The sequence below is a fragment of the Ciconia boyciana genome, chromosome 10 (genome assembly GCF_034638445.1).
Source record: "Ciconia boyciana chromosome 10, ASM3463844v1, whole genome shotgun sequence".
Classification (NCBI taxonomy): Eukaryota; Metazoa; Chordata; class Aves; order Ciconiiformes; family Ciconiidae; genus Ciconia; species Ciconia boyciana.
The window spans coordinates 28,104,719-28,122,270 of record NC_132943.1 but is presented as its reverse complement, the minus strand read 5'-3'; the positions used below and the strand labels follow the sequence as shown (position 1 = coordinate 28,122,270).

The 17,552-nt window shown below is 39.6% G+C and overlaps 1 protein-coding gene across 3 annotated transcripts in view; it reads left to right on the top strand.

The window, feature by feature from the left end:
- Positions 1 to 1,703: 1,703 nt before the first annotated feature.
- CERKL (CERK like autophagy regulator) overlaps positions 1,704 to 17,552 on the top strand; it is a 58,995-nt gene continuing 43,146 nt past the window's right edge. For all 3 annotated transcript variants that reach the window (XM_072874258.1, XM_072874257.1, XM_072874256.1), the window contains exon 1: positions 1,704 to 2,055. In XM_072874258.1, the coding sequence (XP_072730359.1) occupies positions 1,746 to 2,055 (310 nt within the window). In that variant the 5' untranslated portion in view covers positions 1,704 to 1,745. The remainder of the gene's footprint in view (positions 2,056 to 17,552) is intronic.

Sequence of the window (17,552 nt, the reverse complement as noted above, 5' to 3'; positions counted from 1 at the left end):
GAAACTTTACATGGTCATGTTATGATTCAGAAAGGCAAATTGGTGAGGGCTACATTTCAGTGAAAGCTGTATCAATGGCTCGATGCAAATTGAAAAGCGCTTACAGGTTGCCTATTTAACAAATATTCAGAGCATACTTTAACCATGGCAAAGTAATAAATGGAAATAAGTATGAAAAAGCTGTACCATAGTGACTTTTAAAATGTGTCTTAGAACTCTCTTCTCAGCTACATAATTAGCAGCTTGGTACAGGTTTTTATGGAACTACTAAGGAAGGCAGATTAATAGTCATGAAATCATGTATCATCTCATGGACTCTCAGCTGGTTTGATTGCAGACAATCGGATTTCCTTACCTGTAACAGCATTTCTCCTCTAGAGAGACAAACATCACAGGAAGAGCCTTGGATATTTTGACGTGCAGTTTGAATTGTAATTTGTATCAATCTGCAAAAGACAATATTTTTGATTTATTGCTTTATTTCTCAGAGGGATGTTGTATATTTGTCTTATTAAAAATACTAAAGATAAAATTACTAAACTGCTCATTTAAAAATGTCCTTTTTATGCACTAATAAGCCATCCTGACATTATACAACTCAGAATTTAAAAAAAACCCCAAAACAAAACACGTGCAGTTTTCCTTCAAGTTAAGCCCTCACAGGCTCAGGAGCACCTTATAAATTGGAGTTGATGCCGGAGCTCTAATGTGATTGTCGTCAGTGAATCTTACAGCACCTGTGAGTGAAGCTGTCATACCTCCAAACAGCAACATCTACCGTTTACAGAGTGGGAGGAAAGAAGCGGTCTCCCTCCTCTGCATTTAAGCTTTGAGGGTGAGGGATGACTTTGCAACCGTCTGGGTACGCTTTCTGTATTGGCCCACTTGATCCAGAATCTCACGTTGTACGAGTTTATATCAGATTGAGTCATTGCGTTCCTCACTTGTTAGGAAGGGTACGTGTAACCGCCATACCTCTGCCTAGGTTTATGATAATACTCTGCTTTGCAGCGTGAATGTCAACATGGTATTTACCTTCAGGCTAAGCTGTAGGTGCAACCTGTGAAAGACTTGACCTTTTTAGCACGAAAGGGCTATTATAACTTCATGTCAGTTTTCCAAAGCTAGATAATCGTAGCATTTTAGTGACAACAGGAAAGCAGAAGACGCATGGGGCTCCGACAACGAAAATGAGCTTCTGTAGCTAGAGAATTCCTTCATCGCGCTCCGTGGGGAAGTAGGAGTAACTTAGGAGAGCAAAACCGTAAGAAGCCAGCCTGCCTTTTGACCGCTGTCGCTGTGCTCCCCGTACCCTGTGGAGCACGGTACCTAATGTAGGGTCCCGGGTTTGTTCCGGTACCCAACGCCGGCTGGGCAGCAGGGGACGCCTGCGCGGGCGGCAGCAGCGCCGTGGTGCCAGCCTGCGCTCGGCCCGGCGGCTCCTGCCCCGCTGACGGCAGCGAAGGGCTCCCGCTCAGCGGCGGAGGGAGAGCCGCCTCCCCCGGAGGGGCTCAGCGCGGCCCCCGGACAGCCTGACCCGCTCCGCTCCCACCGCCGCCCGAGAGGGCGACGGGCGGGCCCCGCCGGCGGCGCCGGGCGAGGACGCGGCCGCCGGCCCGGGACGGGCGCCCTCCCGCCGGCCCCCGGGCGGCCGCGGCTCCGCCCGCGGGGCGGGGCGGGCGCTGCCTTGGCAGCAGCCGGGACGCCGCCAGCGGCCGGGGGTGCGGGGCGGCGGTGCCGCCGCCATGCCGGGCGCCGCGGCCCCCTTCCTCCGCCCGCAGAGACGGGCCTGGCCCGAGCGCCCGGCCGGCGGCCGCGCCCCGCGGGCGCAGCGCGCGCAGGCGGCGGCCCTTGGCGCCGCTGGCCCTCGCTCCTCAGCGGCGGCGCCCGAGGAGCGGCGGCGGAGGGTGGCCCCGCTGGCGGCGGCCCCGCCGGCCGAGGCGGGAGAGGAGCCGCTCCTCAGGGGCATCTTCGAGATCCGCAAGAGGAGCTGCGACGTGGTGCTGAGCGCCCGGCGGCTCCGTTGGAGCCCCATCCTGCCCGAGAGCCCCACAGGTGGGACGGGCCGGGGCGGGGGGTGTCCGCCGCGGGGCCGGGGCGCGGGGGCCGGGCCCAGGCCCTGGTCCAGGCCGCCTCCGGGAGCGGGCGGCGGCACCGCGGGGCCGCCCGGGGCGAGCTGGCCTTCCCGCGCCGCTGCGAGGGAAAGGCGAGCTGCGGCCGGGGCCTCTCCGGGCGGGGCGATGGAGAGTCGCCTTTAAACGGGATTACAGCAAACTAGTTAAAGTCGGTGGTGCCAGGCGTGTCTCCTCCCTTCCAGGCTATGCTGGGGAGTAAAAAAAAAACCAACAAACAGTTCATAACGCAATGAGCGTCTTGTATCTGAACCAACTCTTCCTGGCAAGAGCCTTTACATCTTGGCGGGTGATACAAAAAGGGCAAAATATAAGAGACGGTGTTTTTATGGCTTCTTAGCTCCAGGCAGAACAGTAAGAGGATTTGACTTTGTTTCTGCTGCATCAGCTTTTCCCGGCTTACTCTCTTTGACAGGTACATGAACTAGAGCGCGTGTAGGTGGGTATGGGTTTGTGAGACGTGCCTGAGTTTTGTGATGAGGGTTCTGTGGCAGGTTGTCCTTGCTCCGTGCTTTTCCAATAAAGCAACGCGCTGTGAGAAAGTGCTGTTACAAAGGATTTGATCAAGTGAAACAAATTATGCACAAAAGTTTTAGAAGAAAAGGAATGCTCCTTAAACTTATCCAAATAGTCTTTTTTTCTCCTAGAAACTCTGAGAACGTAAACTTACTTTCAAAACTACGTACAAACTCTTAGAAGTGCCTGTTTACTGCAGTGACCTCCTAGTGCTTATGTGAAGGAGAAATCGAAATTGTGTTCAGGAATGCGGAGTTTCCACACAGCACAGTTGCCTTTCTGGTATGGCACAGTTAGCTTGCCCGGGCCTAAAATACCAGGTTTATTTTAGCATTATTTTGGACAGAACTTAAAACTTCATATGGGTAAGATCCAACAGCCATACACTCAGCATACAGAGAAACAAAGTTTCTTCCACGTACCAGTTTTTCTATGTTATGATAATCTGTTTCTCTTCAAGGTAGTTGTATGCTGCAGGGGCTTGAGGACGGTGTGGGAGCCTGCGATTCCAGTGCTGCTGCTGCAGAGAAATACTCAGATGCTCACAGCTGAAGTCATTATGCTTCATTTCATGTAACCATGTTGGGATACCAGAGCTCCTGAAATCAGACTAATATGGTGGCATGCACAGCTATTGACTCTTATCCTCCGACTAGTGTAACCGTGTTAATGCAGCGTTGTCCTTGGACTTGGATACCTGCTTTTTAGCAGGACCGTTGAGTTCTGATGACGGCTGCACTGATGTGGGTACGGTCCTTCCTCTTGTGGAGCCAGTCTGGGTGCCTTAGTAAGGCTGTTACACAGTGCTGTAGCCTCTCTTCCTTCCCTTTTGGGATTAACTACAGGTCTCTGTGTATGTGATCTGAAGTGAGATTTATTAATTATTTAGTTCTGTGTGCAGTGCTCTAATTTGGTTGCCACTTTATGTTCTGTCTGCTTTAACGTAGCTTGAATTGTCATATATCAGGAAGTAGGGTCCATGATTGTCTGTTAATTGTCACCGGTGAAAGATTTTAAGGTACAGGCAGGAAGAATGAATTTAAAGATGTATTGCTTCATGCTTCCAGGGATGGGAATATATTCTGGGTTTTTTTTTTGTTGTTGTTCTAGGAAAAATCCACCCCCTAAATTGCTACTTTGTGTAAGATCTTTTTATGTTGAGCTGACTCAAACAGACATTGTGAGCTTTTCTTAGTTCCTGCGAGGTAATAAAGTACACAGTGCTGAAAGTCAGGCATACTGCAGGTGGCAAAACTTCAGGGATCTTATGGAAAGCAGCACTGACAAGTTGGTGTCAATGATATCAGGATTTGGGCTTTTACCGCACATGTATTAAATATACGCCAACAGTTCATTGCCTCTGACAATTTGGTTTTGCACTATTTTGTATTGAGCTGCTGAATATTTTGGTTTCTGAGAAGTTCTTAATGTCCTACTTCTTTACTAGCTTCAGTGGAAAAGGCAGTGGTGTCTTCCAAATGCTAGGTTTTCCCTTAAGTCTGTGGTAGGCTATAAGCTTTTACCGTAGGATTTCCAAATTCTTAAATGTCAAGTACTTACATTGAAGATAAAAGGATTTTCAGTTCCTCAGTTGGTATAGGTGCTACCACTATGTCATCTGTGGCCGTTCCTGCTGATGCAGTTCAGAGATCAAATATGGGTTTTGGAACCTGAAATTTTTTTTTTTTTCTCTCACACTATCTTGTATCCCAGCAGGAATTACCCTGGGGCGTTGCAAGCGTGGGATCTGGGCTGGTGCTGGGAGGAGCCATCTGTGTTAATGTTTCATTCGGTGTAACAGAAGTACAGCAATGCAGTGCTTGGGCTGAGCTGTCAGTAGGTACAGGAGATGGTCGACGGCTGTCTGGATGGGTCTGTTCCACTGGGATTTGGCTTAAGCATACTTTCTCTCCAAACTAAAAGCTTCATAACGTAGTTTACTTTAGGCTCTAAAAGGTCAGGTCAGGTCTTTGGACTTTGCCAGCGATGCTAAATGAAATGTCTCTTGCTTGGACTTGTATGTTGCAATTCTTCATATTTTTGGAAAAGACCTTTCTTCTATGGCAGTCATTCTAGTCTGTCAAGTCAGAGAACTGCCAGGTAGTCACTTTCTCCCCGCTTCCCTAGCCCTGCCCCCCCCCTCCCCCCCCAATAGTTCCTCAAAAGTATTCCTGTCTTGCTGAAGTTGTTGTTTGTTGTCCACAGTTCTGCGGTTCCCATCACACGTTCTTACATGTGGCAGCTCGTGCAGCTTTGGCTTCTTCAGCTTCTCCTAAACAGAAAAGCTCCAGCTTAAAGTTCCCAAGCAGGTGACATCTGCTGTGCCTGGGCTTGATCATTTCACGCTCACGTATGCGTAGTTCTGCCCCGTTGCACTGTTTCTGTGGAGCTTTTGGCAGCATGATTACCAGGCAGACTTTCTTCTTTACTCTCCCTTTGATTTCTGCAGCTTCTGTCTCCTAGAGGTTTTTGGCTACCAGTACTCGCTGAGGATTTTTGATGGCTTCCTTTGTTGTTCACTCTCTAGACCTCATAGTAAGCTCCCCAGCAGCCTCTTCTCCCCTCTCAAATAAGCATGACCCATTATGAATTTTGCGTGTTCTCTGTTAGAACAAAGCTTTGGGCAGAAGTAAGGCCTGGACAGGCAAGATGTGGAGCCTGAAGGAGCAAATGTGTCAAGTGGGAACGTGGGCAGTGTGTGAGGCATGGCTCGGCTGCCCCCTCTGAAATGCTGAAATTACAGCTCGGGTGTGCAGCTCGGCTGAGCCTTTTCTTCTCACCGGAGCCAGATACCCTCTGATCCATAGCTGGCTGCTTGCTTTTAACAATGCAGTGGGCGTTGCAATGAGAAGTAGAGCTTACAGTCAGTAGTTACTAGGTTTTTTCTCTAGCTTCTTTCTATGTGGCTTTCCTGTGCTATAATCACTGAAATTAAGAAAAGACAAGACCTCTCTTTATGTATTAATAATCCAGCCCCAAACTGTAGAGCTTCTCATTTTGGGTGCTCCTTCAAAACCATAGCAGAGAAAGCTGTCTTAGTACAGATTTGAATATTATATGTGATTTTTAGAAGTTCTGAGAAGATAATAAGAATGACTGAATGATGGGAAAAAAATATTTACATTCAAGAAAAAATGCTCAGAGTGGAATTTTTTTTGGTGTGGCTAAAGTTTAAAAACTAATGAAATGTAGGGGATTAGCAGCAGTGGATGTGGGAATCATTTGTATGTTAGAACAGTTTCAGTACAAATAGTGTCAATTCAGTCTTCTTTATGCTGTTCTTCCAATATGCCTTGTTTTTGCTGTTGAATGAGAACTTTAATCCTGATATTTCTTTAAAGCCTTCAGCATCTTTTTAAAGATTGCCACAGAATTTCCTGATTTACAATAATTGCAGTTTTTCAGCAGATTTCTGTCAGGTAGGAAATGGAACAAGACTGGCACTTGCTCAGTGTTTTACTGGTATGTGAAGTCCAGAGGCTTTTGGTCATTATGAAAAAACTTTGTAAGTGTAGTTTCTTGTGTGTGTAGTGCACTTGACTGAAGGGTATATGAAGGTGTTCTCTCAGGCTGACAGCATGTAGGCTGGACTGCGTGGATAATAATAATAATTTGGATAAAACTTGCTTTTTTAATATAAGTAATTGAACATAATATTCTAAATTAATTGAGCAGTAAGAAAGTAAGATCTCTGGAGCAATCCAGAGCCTGATGTATTATCGAATATATATTTTCATAATGAAGTAAAAAAGATCAATATGTTGTTTAAGTATACTATTCTTATATATAGTATCCTATAGTTCTTGTTGATATTCTTCTAAAATGTAGATTTATAAATATTCTGCATAAGTTTAGCAAAAAGGGAAAAAATCACTCGTGTATTGCAACAGTGAAAGAGTTAGCAATAAAGGACTTAAAATTAATTCCAAGTGCACAGTGGCCTGCTGCCAAGGCTATTTAGGAACAGATGTGGCTGAAATAGATACCAATAGTCTGTTTGGGATCTCTAAAGTAAGACATCTGTCAGTCTATCGGTCAGTCAGGAATAATGGAAATGGGAACTGGCTGTTATAAAATGTGAATTACTGAAGTTCCACATTGATGAAATTCAAAGCTTTTGATTCTACTTCTGATGTGTAGAGAGCATAATTTCTCTAAGTGGCTTATCTATTGTCCAAATAGGAAATATATTTAAATAGGAAAATAGGAAATATTTTTAAGGAAGAGACATAAAAATAAATACTTTGAAGTGTAACTGAGAGTGGGATGTACATGTATTGCATTAATATATGGCTTTAAGATGTAAATTAGAGGAAGAAAGCATGCAGTTTTCAGCAATCCCATGGTGTCTGAACTTGTAAGACACTCTTAAATCTTTTTCCAGGAAGTCCATAAAATTAATGTCTTTTAGATAAATGATGCATGAAACCGCGAAAGATTTTATTAATTTACAACTTTTTGTGAAAAATTAAAAATATTTAAGGAAATGGGATATACTAATTAAAAGCCTCTTCAAATTTGTTCTTTATTTTAGGTGACTTCTAGACATAATGTCTTGATTCTCTGTGTGTCTTTTATCCTTTATCAGCAGGTCAGTTCATGGCTACGTGTTTGTGGAACAATTTACGTTGTTTCATGCTTTCTGGTGTTTTTCTTGTATTTCACGTGTTTATGCACCTCTCTGCTTATGCTGAAAGGGATTAATATACCCTGGGTGTCTAATAGTGGCTTTTGTATGTCCTTTAATTCTCTACCTCCAAAGAGAGAGATCAGATATTTAAATCTTTGTTCCAGAAAATAAGTTTCTGTGCTAGGTCTTGCAACTTGTATTTGTGTGTGTTTGGGTTCACATACATGTTAACCTGTGCACATGTTAGTGAGTTGGATTCTGATGCTACGTGAGTTTGAAATAACAGGATTTATTTAGCTTTCACACAAAGTAATAAGTCTTCTTCACGGCCTTTTCTTTTTAATGCAAAACTATTTCTATTGGTGATATTGTGGTTTGTGTCATCTTAAAGCTCTTGTAGGCCATAAAATGGTAAGTTTTAGACTTGCCTAAGGTGATGGGTTTTGTTTTTGTGATTGTTTTTTTTTGTTTTCTTCATTTCTCCTGTTGCACTATGTAATAAGTACGCCTTGCCATGTACTATTATAGATAAGGCGATGCTCTGCTTTATTCGCCTCCTCTGCCTGCCTGGCGAGCAAGGGACAGTGGCTGGCTGGGTGCTTGGCATATTATGCTTCATCAGGCAGTTGGCACACCAGTAACAAGCCAGACGTAGCTGGTGCTGTTTTTTGGCTGCTGAGCAGGCCAGTTGAAGAAAGATAGGTTGGAATCAAGGAGCAATCAAGAATACTGTGGTGGGGGTGAGCTGATATATTAAGGGAGCGTGAGGGTTTTGGTGAAGTGCCATATGGGTGTGGGAGGGATTTGTGGGTACTGTGGAGAGGGATATTAGTGAATGGAGGGGAAACTGTTGCTGGGCAGATAGGAAGACATGCAGGGTGGTGCTATAGTGTGTGAGGTACGTGTGATGCAGGGTAGGGAAATCACTGAAAAGTCAGAGGAGACATAATAAGGTGGTGAGGTAAAGAGAAGTAGGATGCAAGTTTGTTTAAAAAAAAAAATATTATCAAACTTCCATAATTTTCCTGTTCATAGAACAATTGCCAACTCTTTTGACTATGCTTTCTGTACAAAGGTGTGCAAGAGTAAATTGATGGTCTTGCTTATATAGCATGATGGAAAGAATCCAAAAGTGTATATTAAAAAAAAAAAGTTGATATACTAACCAATCTTTGATGTCCATGCTAGTGCCATATTCATGTCTGTGATAGTGCTATAGGGCTAAGAGTCCCTTCCTCAGTGTAAGTTAACGTTCTTTTTAAATCATTAAAACCAGTATGCAGTCAAATACCTTATCTAAGCATTTATCTTTTATCTCACTTTCTGAATCGTGCTGTTCTTCAGCCTTTGAGAAACATTATTTATTTTTTTTACCCCTCTTTCATATTCTAGGTGCTGTTGCAATATTTTCTTGGTTGTCATTTTACCGTGTCATCCCCGAGTTTGTATCTTTGCTATGCACCTTTATGTCTTTTCTGTTGTATCAAATGTTACCAACTTATCTTGACTTTCGAGTGTAGTTTATTGGAAAATGCGTGGTTTCTTTCAGGCAGTCCCTCACATTTAGAAGCAGTGCTCTGTAAATGTCCAAGAAGCTACATAATTCCTGAAATCCTTTCCTAATTTTGTTTTTTAGTAATGTCTGCAGGAAACAAATACAAAATCTGATGAATAGCTTGGCTGCTCAGTGTCTGTGACTGCCGCCTGCTTTCTTTGTCTGTGGCTGTTTCTCTCCTTGGACTGTGCGTAGGATGTGGTTCTGTAGCACCTTGTGTGGGATAGTTTTGGGGATCATGGTGCCTAATGGGGTCTTCTGCTATGGAAATCCATATAAACTTGCCTCCATAGTTGTTACTGTTCATGGTAATAAATGGGTTAGAATTCAGAATACGATGTTCTTTTGCATTTTCTTATTTTGTATCTTGACCAAAGACATGCTCCGATTAAGACGTTTCTATCTTTATTTTACAGTTACAAAATAGAAATAAAAATAAAGCAGGAAAGTCTGTCATCTGCTCTTGCAGGAGTCAAAATAAACAAAACTTAGATAAACAATTTTCCTTTCATTGTAGATATCTTATTCCTGAACTATGTATATTACAAAAGCAGCAGGTAAATAATAGGTGTTGTTGCAATTATGCAAAAACCAAACAAGTAGGTATTGGATAGAAGGAATCCCTTTTAGTTTGCTGTTTCATATAGGGGTATTCAACTATATTATGCAGTGCCTTTAGAAGGAAGTTTTTAGTTAAATGCACGTAGTACTCTAAAAATATGTTTATCCTTCTTAGACAATTTATGAAAAAGCCTAAATGGCTGAAAATCTGAGAACATAAAGCTGAAGAATTGAATAGTATTTGTGTACCTTAACATTAGTGGGTTGTGGAACTAATGTTTTCCTTTCAAGGAAATCAGCGGTCCTGGGTTTTATGACTTATGTTGTAACAGTATGTGCAGACAAAAAAACCATAATGTGTTGAGTATCTGATACATGTATTACCATATTGCCATAAGGAACTGCTATTATGTTAGACACCAACTGATTTTGTGATAGTGTTGGATTTCTCTCACATATGCTTATGTTTTTGTACAGATGATCCTTTAGGAACATCTGCTAGTTTTGTGGTCGTATCTGCTGTTTCCTTTCAAAATTTGACCTTTTTGTCATTTACTACAGGGACTGCTATAGAATTGCATTATACTAAGATCCTTTTCTAAACTGATTCCTGTCTCATAGACATTAACTGTCAATTTTTGAGTTAATTGTGTTTCATCATTCTCTGACATACTACAGAGTTGAGCACAACTGTAAAGCTAATAAATTAACCTTTTAAAATACCATTTAATGAAATTCTTTTTTAAACCGCTAACTTGAAATAAGTGACTAGAACTTCTTCCTTCCAACTGTTTAGGTGGTCTCAAAAACACTTGTGTCTGCAGACTAAGTGTAAGGGTGGTATTTCTCAAACTTTCACTAGGGAAGAAGTTTTGGAACTCCCTTCTTGCAGTTTAGGAACCCTTCCCCTTTAGTTGAAGTGCAGATAATATCCTTTGGACAGTGATACCAGTTTAGAATCACATCTTCAAGTGCAGCTGAATAAGTGAAAATGCAAGCGCAACTGAAATTCACTTGTGCATGTGGCACTGCAACGGGCAGGGAAGTCATGACCTTGTAAATGCAATCAAAAATGGGTTCTTAGTGTGTTGGAAACTCCTCCTCTTGGATGAATAACCAAGACGTATTATAATCTCTCTTTCACATGTAGAGTTATCTGGGTAACTGGATTTTATGTAGTTACGATGAAGAGTTGAAGACACTCTAGGTATTTCCTATTTCTGCACTCTAGCTGAGCATAGAAATCCTTTTTGTAGGACTTCAGGTTTTACTATCAAACTGTTTTGCTGTGGCCCTCTGCAGGAAAAAATGGTGTGTTGACTTTTTGTAATTTGGAAAAGTGGCTAATTATTTTGTTTCCAACATATGATGTATGCTTGAATAGAGATAGTAGTTACTTTCACATAATACTGTTTGTGGTTTTAAAAGTCAAATGTGTATTTAAGCATGCATGAGACTTAATATTTTGAAAAATAATTAGGCTTGTGATATTTCTTTAGCTTCATTTATTGATATACGTTGTCATCTAGTTATACCTTTTTACTCAAAACTGTATTAATTCCAAAGGTGATTTTGAAGGTAAAAGTAATAGACTTCATATTTTTCAGTGACAAAGCTGCTAAAGGAAAAAAATAATTAACTCATTTAAAATGCGCTTGTGGCTTTCTTGGTTGAATCGAAATTTCTTTGTGAACATGTATTTTGTTATTACAAAGTATGCAGATTAAAAATGCACTATTGAATAAGAACATTTTGCTTCCTGTAAGGTCTCAAAGTAACTGTTTTCCTATTGTGTTTCCTCATGGAGTCATACCCCCCTCCCCCCGTAAGTTCAGCAGAGCAACAAGAAATGTCCCACAAGCCTGGAAGTTTTGTGATACTAGAATTACCAATATTACTAGCTCTTCTTTGGAGAAGAATCAGTAAGCTGTGTTTCACACAACATCCCAATCCCCATTATTTATGTACAGTTATCAGGAGTGACTTGTTTATGGTGTAGAATAGTATTAGCTGAGTTTATCTTTTGGGAAGGAGTTTGGTGCTCAGAGATTGAGTGCATTTGTTTGAAGCCTTGAGCTGTATTTGTATCTTTATCATGCTTGTAAATGGGAGTGTTTAAAAATGCTTATGTAGAGACGGAGAGGGTGCTTCTTATTTTATTCCTTCCCCAAATTTTCCTAGTTTGTTTCTTTTTAAGATTGAAGAATATCCTCAGTTTATTCTTTGATGGGTGGGTATTTGATTAAAATAATTTTTTTGTGTGTGATTTACGTTTGTCATCCTAGCTGAATATTGTAAAATATTTCAGCAAAGTGTCTATTCTAAATGCCAAATACTGAATGTTATTTTATGAATGTTAGAGATTAAAGAAAACAGAAACAAAGCACAGAACTCATGACGAGCCCTTTATGTATATCTATCAAAGACAACATAGCTCTTAGCAACTTTGAGATTGATGCAATAAATACATAAGCCCTTAAGTTGCAAAACCAAGAAAATACTTCAAGCCACACTGAATTTGGAGGTTTTGTAATATGATTGTAAGCCAGAGCATGTAGAATGATTGTAAGCCACAACACTTGATTTTTGTAAAATTGGAGCTCAGAAACCAGAGTGGATCACAAATTATTCAAATGATCCCAGGATAACTTGTATAAGAATTAAAAACTATCTTCCAGGCCCACCTCTGGCTTTATGTTACAAGGAACAATTAGTTTTCCTTACTAGTAGTACGGAAGCTGCTGTTTTCTCTCATGGTCTGTCAGTGGTAACAGACACAGATAAATATGTTTGTTTAAAAAAAAAAAAAAATGATAAAAGGTGTTTTAAAAAAAATAAAAATTGTAGGTCTGAATTTTCATGTGAGCCCTGATGTATGGTAGCCTTTCTGTAAGGGATTTGATGAAAGAAAATTCCACTTCTTATGTTTAAGATCTGGTGCAACTTCCTCCCTCCCCTGGCTTCTTGTTTAGTTGTAGATGTAGGAATATATTAAATCTTTGATAAAATGTACAGTAACTTGGTCTACCTCGCAGTTCTCTAATCTAGCATGTGGCGGTTTCTTGCCTGTGTGCTGCAATTTTAAACAAATGGTCAGTTCATGAATTCAGTGCCGAATTCTGAATTTCCTGGCTTTTGTCTGTTTGGGCTATGTACGATGGTAGTTACTTAGATGCTTTTCAGTACGGAGTAGTTGCTCTAGTTGTTGGTTTATTTGAACTGTGACAATATATCTCTTCCATCAGTCCATACACTCAAGTGAATATAGGAAAGTATGCTTTGTGAAGCTCAGAAAATGCAAAGCAACAGATGTTATGTACTGCACAATTATACGTATCCTGGAAACAGATCTTTACACAGCGCAGACAGTCTTGGAAAAACAAGATTTGACATACAAATGATCAAGTTGAGGGTAACAGCAATAAATACTTACGACTAAATATAGTGCTGTTTTGCAGATACTGTTATGAGTAATTAAATGCTCATTGTTCTATTAAAACCCCGTTTGACAGACGTTTAAAAATCATCTTTGTATTTATATCTTTCTGTATTGTTTTAGTACAGTGTAGTAGAAATAGCATTCTCACTTAAAAATGATGTTGTAGGAAAATAGCTTTTTAAAAAAGCCTATGTTACTCTAACTTAAGTGAAAATTCTTGTAAATAAATTGCTAAAACTAAATAGGAAAAAATTCAAGATAACTTGCTGGCTTTCTGTGTGAAAATAGTAGATCTTTGCCTGGCTGATCCGTTGACTGTTCTGAAGATGGTTCAAAATGAGATTGCTCCTGTCCAAGTCCTCTCCCTGGCACGCTGTTTGTCGCAGGGCCTTTTGGAGACTTGTCAAACAGCTCTGTCAAGAAAGGTACTGGAAGATTTCATACTTGGATGGTTTTGGACTTCCCAAAGGCCTGCTCTGTCACATCTACGTAGTGTAACTGGGGGTGAGGTAATTAGTTAGGGATCAAAATTATCATAGCACCAGTGAACGATATACTAAGTTAGGTGGCTGTAGATGGTGGTAACTCATGTTGACATCAAACTTTGAACAGATTTATGGTTTCATTTAGTAAATTCTGCAGTTGGTGCATTCCAGGGTAAATCTAAATATATTGATATGTTACAATAATCAGGAGAAGGTTGTATATAGATGTCTATTTTTAACTTGGCATTATTTTTACTAAAGGAAAAAGAATGCTTCTGAATATTTCATGTGAAATGTCATGTTTCTTGGTCACTTGACTGCAACACACTCATTAAACAAGGCTGTGATTAAACTAAGAATATCCTCCAGATCCTTTTCTGTTCCATAGATCTTTTGTGATGGAGTAATAACAACTATGGTTGCTTTAGAAAACAATGCTTAGCAGAAGAAAAGAGTACCTGATAAATGTTTGTAGTTTTCTATTTTTTTTTTACTGTAGTACAAAAAAAAAAAGAAATAAAAAGGCTTTTTTTTTTTTTTTGCACTTACATTTGTTGAGGAGTTAATTATTTAAAATATGACGGAAACAAGCAGGTGGTGTTTTTGAAATTTCATTCCTAGGTCTCATGTGTTTTATGGAAACCATTTGTGGAACGTACACACAGAAATTCAGTACTGAACGTACAATGTCATTTATATGTATATGCTTGTTTGTCGTGCTTAAAGCAGCTACTGCTTTTTACATTTTCAAGTTTAAAGTTTAGCAATATTAGTTTGTATGCAGGAGCAGACTAATAAAATGAACTTACAGTAAAAAGAAAGCTGTTCTTAAATATGTTTCTCTTTGTTTTATGTTTCTAATATTTGTTTTCTTTGTCTAATTCATGGAATGAGGGTTGCCTGAAAAGTTCATAGTGCCTTTGGTATATTAACAACGTGGTCTAAAAGGAGTTTGGAAGAGAAAAAATGGCATGGGATAAACACAGAAAAGCAGAAATGCTGAATTTGTTTGTTTGGGACTGTTGAAATAGGAGTGGAAAAGCTTTTAGAGATTGTCAGTTATGTCCTACAGCACAGCTTCAGAGACATGGCCGTTTTACCCATTTGACTAGGCAATGGGACAGTGAGTCCAAGAGTTGATATAATTAAGCGTAGTGTAGTGTATTGATCTCTTATTTGAATGCCATCAGCTTGGGATCAAGATCAGGAGCTGTAGCTAGACCATGCCCAACGTATATGATCATAGGTTTATTATGAGAAAATGTAATCTGTCACTTAAACAGTTGTTAGGATTATTATGTTAAGGATCATTAGGACATAAATAGAGACTAGAACAGATGTTTGTATGCTCTATAAACCAACGGTTATTTAACCACATCTTGAATACTGTGTGCAGTTCTGGTGTTCTCAACAAAGATGATGTGGGACTGGAGAAGGTTCAGGAGGTGACAATGATTTAAGGTAAGGAATGGCTCCTGGATGAGAATGACGGACTAGGCCGGCACTTTTTGGTCTGAAAAAAGTTGAGATGGCGCCTGGAAAAAGTAGATGGCAATGGCTTTCTGTCTTCCAACATAAGAAATGTGGTGCATGTAATAAGGCTAAGAAGAATCAGGCTCAAAACAAAAGGAATAATCATGCAGCAAGTAAGAAAACTGCAAAACTTACTGCCAAAGGATACTGTTAATGCTAAAAGATTTTGTGGATTCAGCTGGAGATAGAAGGCCTCATTTGAGTGCTGTTAAATGTGTAGAAACTGCAGTCAGTTCAGGGTGTCCCAAATGAAAACAGGTGGGGAGTGGAAAAGTATTAGTGGAAAATAGAATAAATGCTTGCTTTATTCCTTCTCTTCTCTTAGCATCTGCTTATGGCTATGGTTTGACATAAGATACCAGGACAGATGGACTTTTGCTCTGACCTGGTATTGCTGGTCTTACCTACCAGAAACTGGTTAAATTATATTTAAATGATATTTTATGTAAACGCACACACATCACTAATCTGTAACTCCATCTGAATTTGTGCTATTAAGCAGGCTTTCTTGGTAGAATTTGAAATTCGGTTTGCCTAGCCTTCCGTTCGCGAGGTACTTATTTTTATTGGTGGATCGATATAGTTTAAAGAATGTGTGTTCTTTGTGTGACAAAATATCAAGAGGTTAATTTTATTAAATGTTGTTAAGAATTACAATACAGTAGCAGACTGTATAGGAAACTTGTATTTCTTAGCCATAAGTGCCTTAAAAATATTTCTTATATGTATGTTTAGAATTACTATAGTCTTTGGGTTTTTTATGTTTATTGTGGAGAAGGGAAGTTAAATTCCAAATACAATAGCTAAACTTGTATAGGATATGAGTCTGAAACCATTACAAACCATTCCAGAAGAGTAATTAGTTTCATCAAACTCAAGATTAGGAAGAAGTGCAGCTTCAATATGCTTAGCTGGTATTTTTCCATAAATCTCTTTCAGAAGGTTTCTGATGTTCGCAGGGTAGAAGACAACCCTCAATGTAAAACATCCATTTGTTATGTCAACAGCTTTAAGGTGTGTGCCAAGGCATCTATAGTAATTAATTCTTGAACACAGGTGATGATAATTTTCTTGCACTAGTTCACTTTAAGGCTAAGTCAAAGATTATTGTCTGATTTGTAACATGTGTCTGGATATGTGTAGAAACTCTGATTTGTTCAATTTACTTTTAAATGAGCAAGGTAAGTTTAATATTGTGATAGAGGAAAATTTAGATAGGATAGTAACAATAACACACATACTGTGCAAGTGCCTGTTGGAGACAGTCTGAAGATGCATCTCTGTTAGCTGCTGTATGGGTGCTTTGAATATGTGATCCTGCAACCATACGCAGGATCTTTATGCTGTGAGTAAAATTCTTAGGATCTGCAAGTAAGATATTTACTTCAACCTCATAGTGGTAATCCCTGTACATATGTGTCCATTTGGTGTAATGCTAGCATTTAAAAGTTTGGGGGAGTAAAAATTAGTATGTATTATGAGAGGTCTGAATTGTATTTTTGTCATCTGACATGCGTTTCTCCAACAGTGAAAACTCATCTGAAATTGTTTTTTTTTTTTTTTGATACGTTGATCAGTAATCTTTCTGTTTGATTTTAGTATTTCTTAGTACTAGGATTAGGAATAGACTGCAATTAGGAATACATATGTAAATGTGGCATGTAGCTACAGCTACCATGCTGGAGTTAAGAGGAGTAGACAGGAGATGTCAAGGAATTTGCTTAAAATAGATAGGAGACTCCTTGCTTGAGACTATTGGTGCATGCAAGGATGAAAAGCATACATCATAGAAAATTTTGGGGTGGGTTTTTTGGTGGTGGTTTTTTGACTAGTGGCTCTGTTTTGAAGCAGTTGATATGCCTGTCAGAAAATAAGGTTTCTGTATGTAACTTAGTATACTAATGTAGTTTGATGTAAAAGTGAAAGTTATTTCTATGCTGATAGTTCATTTTGAATTCCATGGTACTTAATGCTAAAATTTTATTCACAAAGCAATTTATGGATTCTGCATGCCCTTTAAAATGCATTAACTTATTCTACTTTATGCACTGGTTATTACACAAATAAAAAACAAAATGGAGATCTTTTGATGTTTGAGAATCTCATGAAAATTTCAAATAATGTGTTTTAAATGACTCATTACCACTTATACTTGTAATTCCTGAACTGTATAACAACATAAAATATTAAAACAACTCAAAGTACTGGCTTTACCTGATAATTTTTGAGTGTATTTTGATTTTCAAAACAGCATTATGTATAATTTTCTTATAGTCTAATCAGATATTCCACAGAATTGTTTTTTTCTGGAAAACATTTTGCTGATACACTTTATCAGTGTCTTATGTACATGGTTTGAAATTTAAATTAGCTTAAAGACATTTGTTATTTACAAATTTAGTTTTATTTCAACGTAAGCATATTGCAGTGTGTATTCAACAGTTCTGCTGCTAAATGAAGTAAGGATATACTTAGCTTGCTGCGCAGATACATGGGCACAGGTGGACATCTTGGTAGTATGCACCATGCAGTGAAACACATGGCACTACACAACATGGGGCAAAGAGCACGCAGTTTGAATTAGAAGTCATTTTATGGATACCTTGCAAATTTGTGATTGTTCGTATATGGGCTGTAGTTTCTAAAAAGAGTGTACATGTTTTTATATTGAACATTTGTGATACACACGTCACTAATGTAG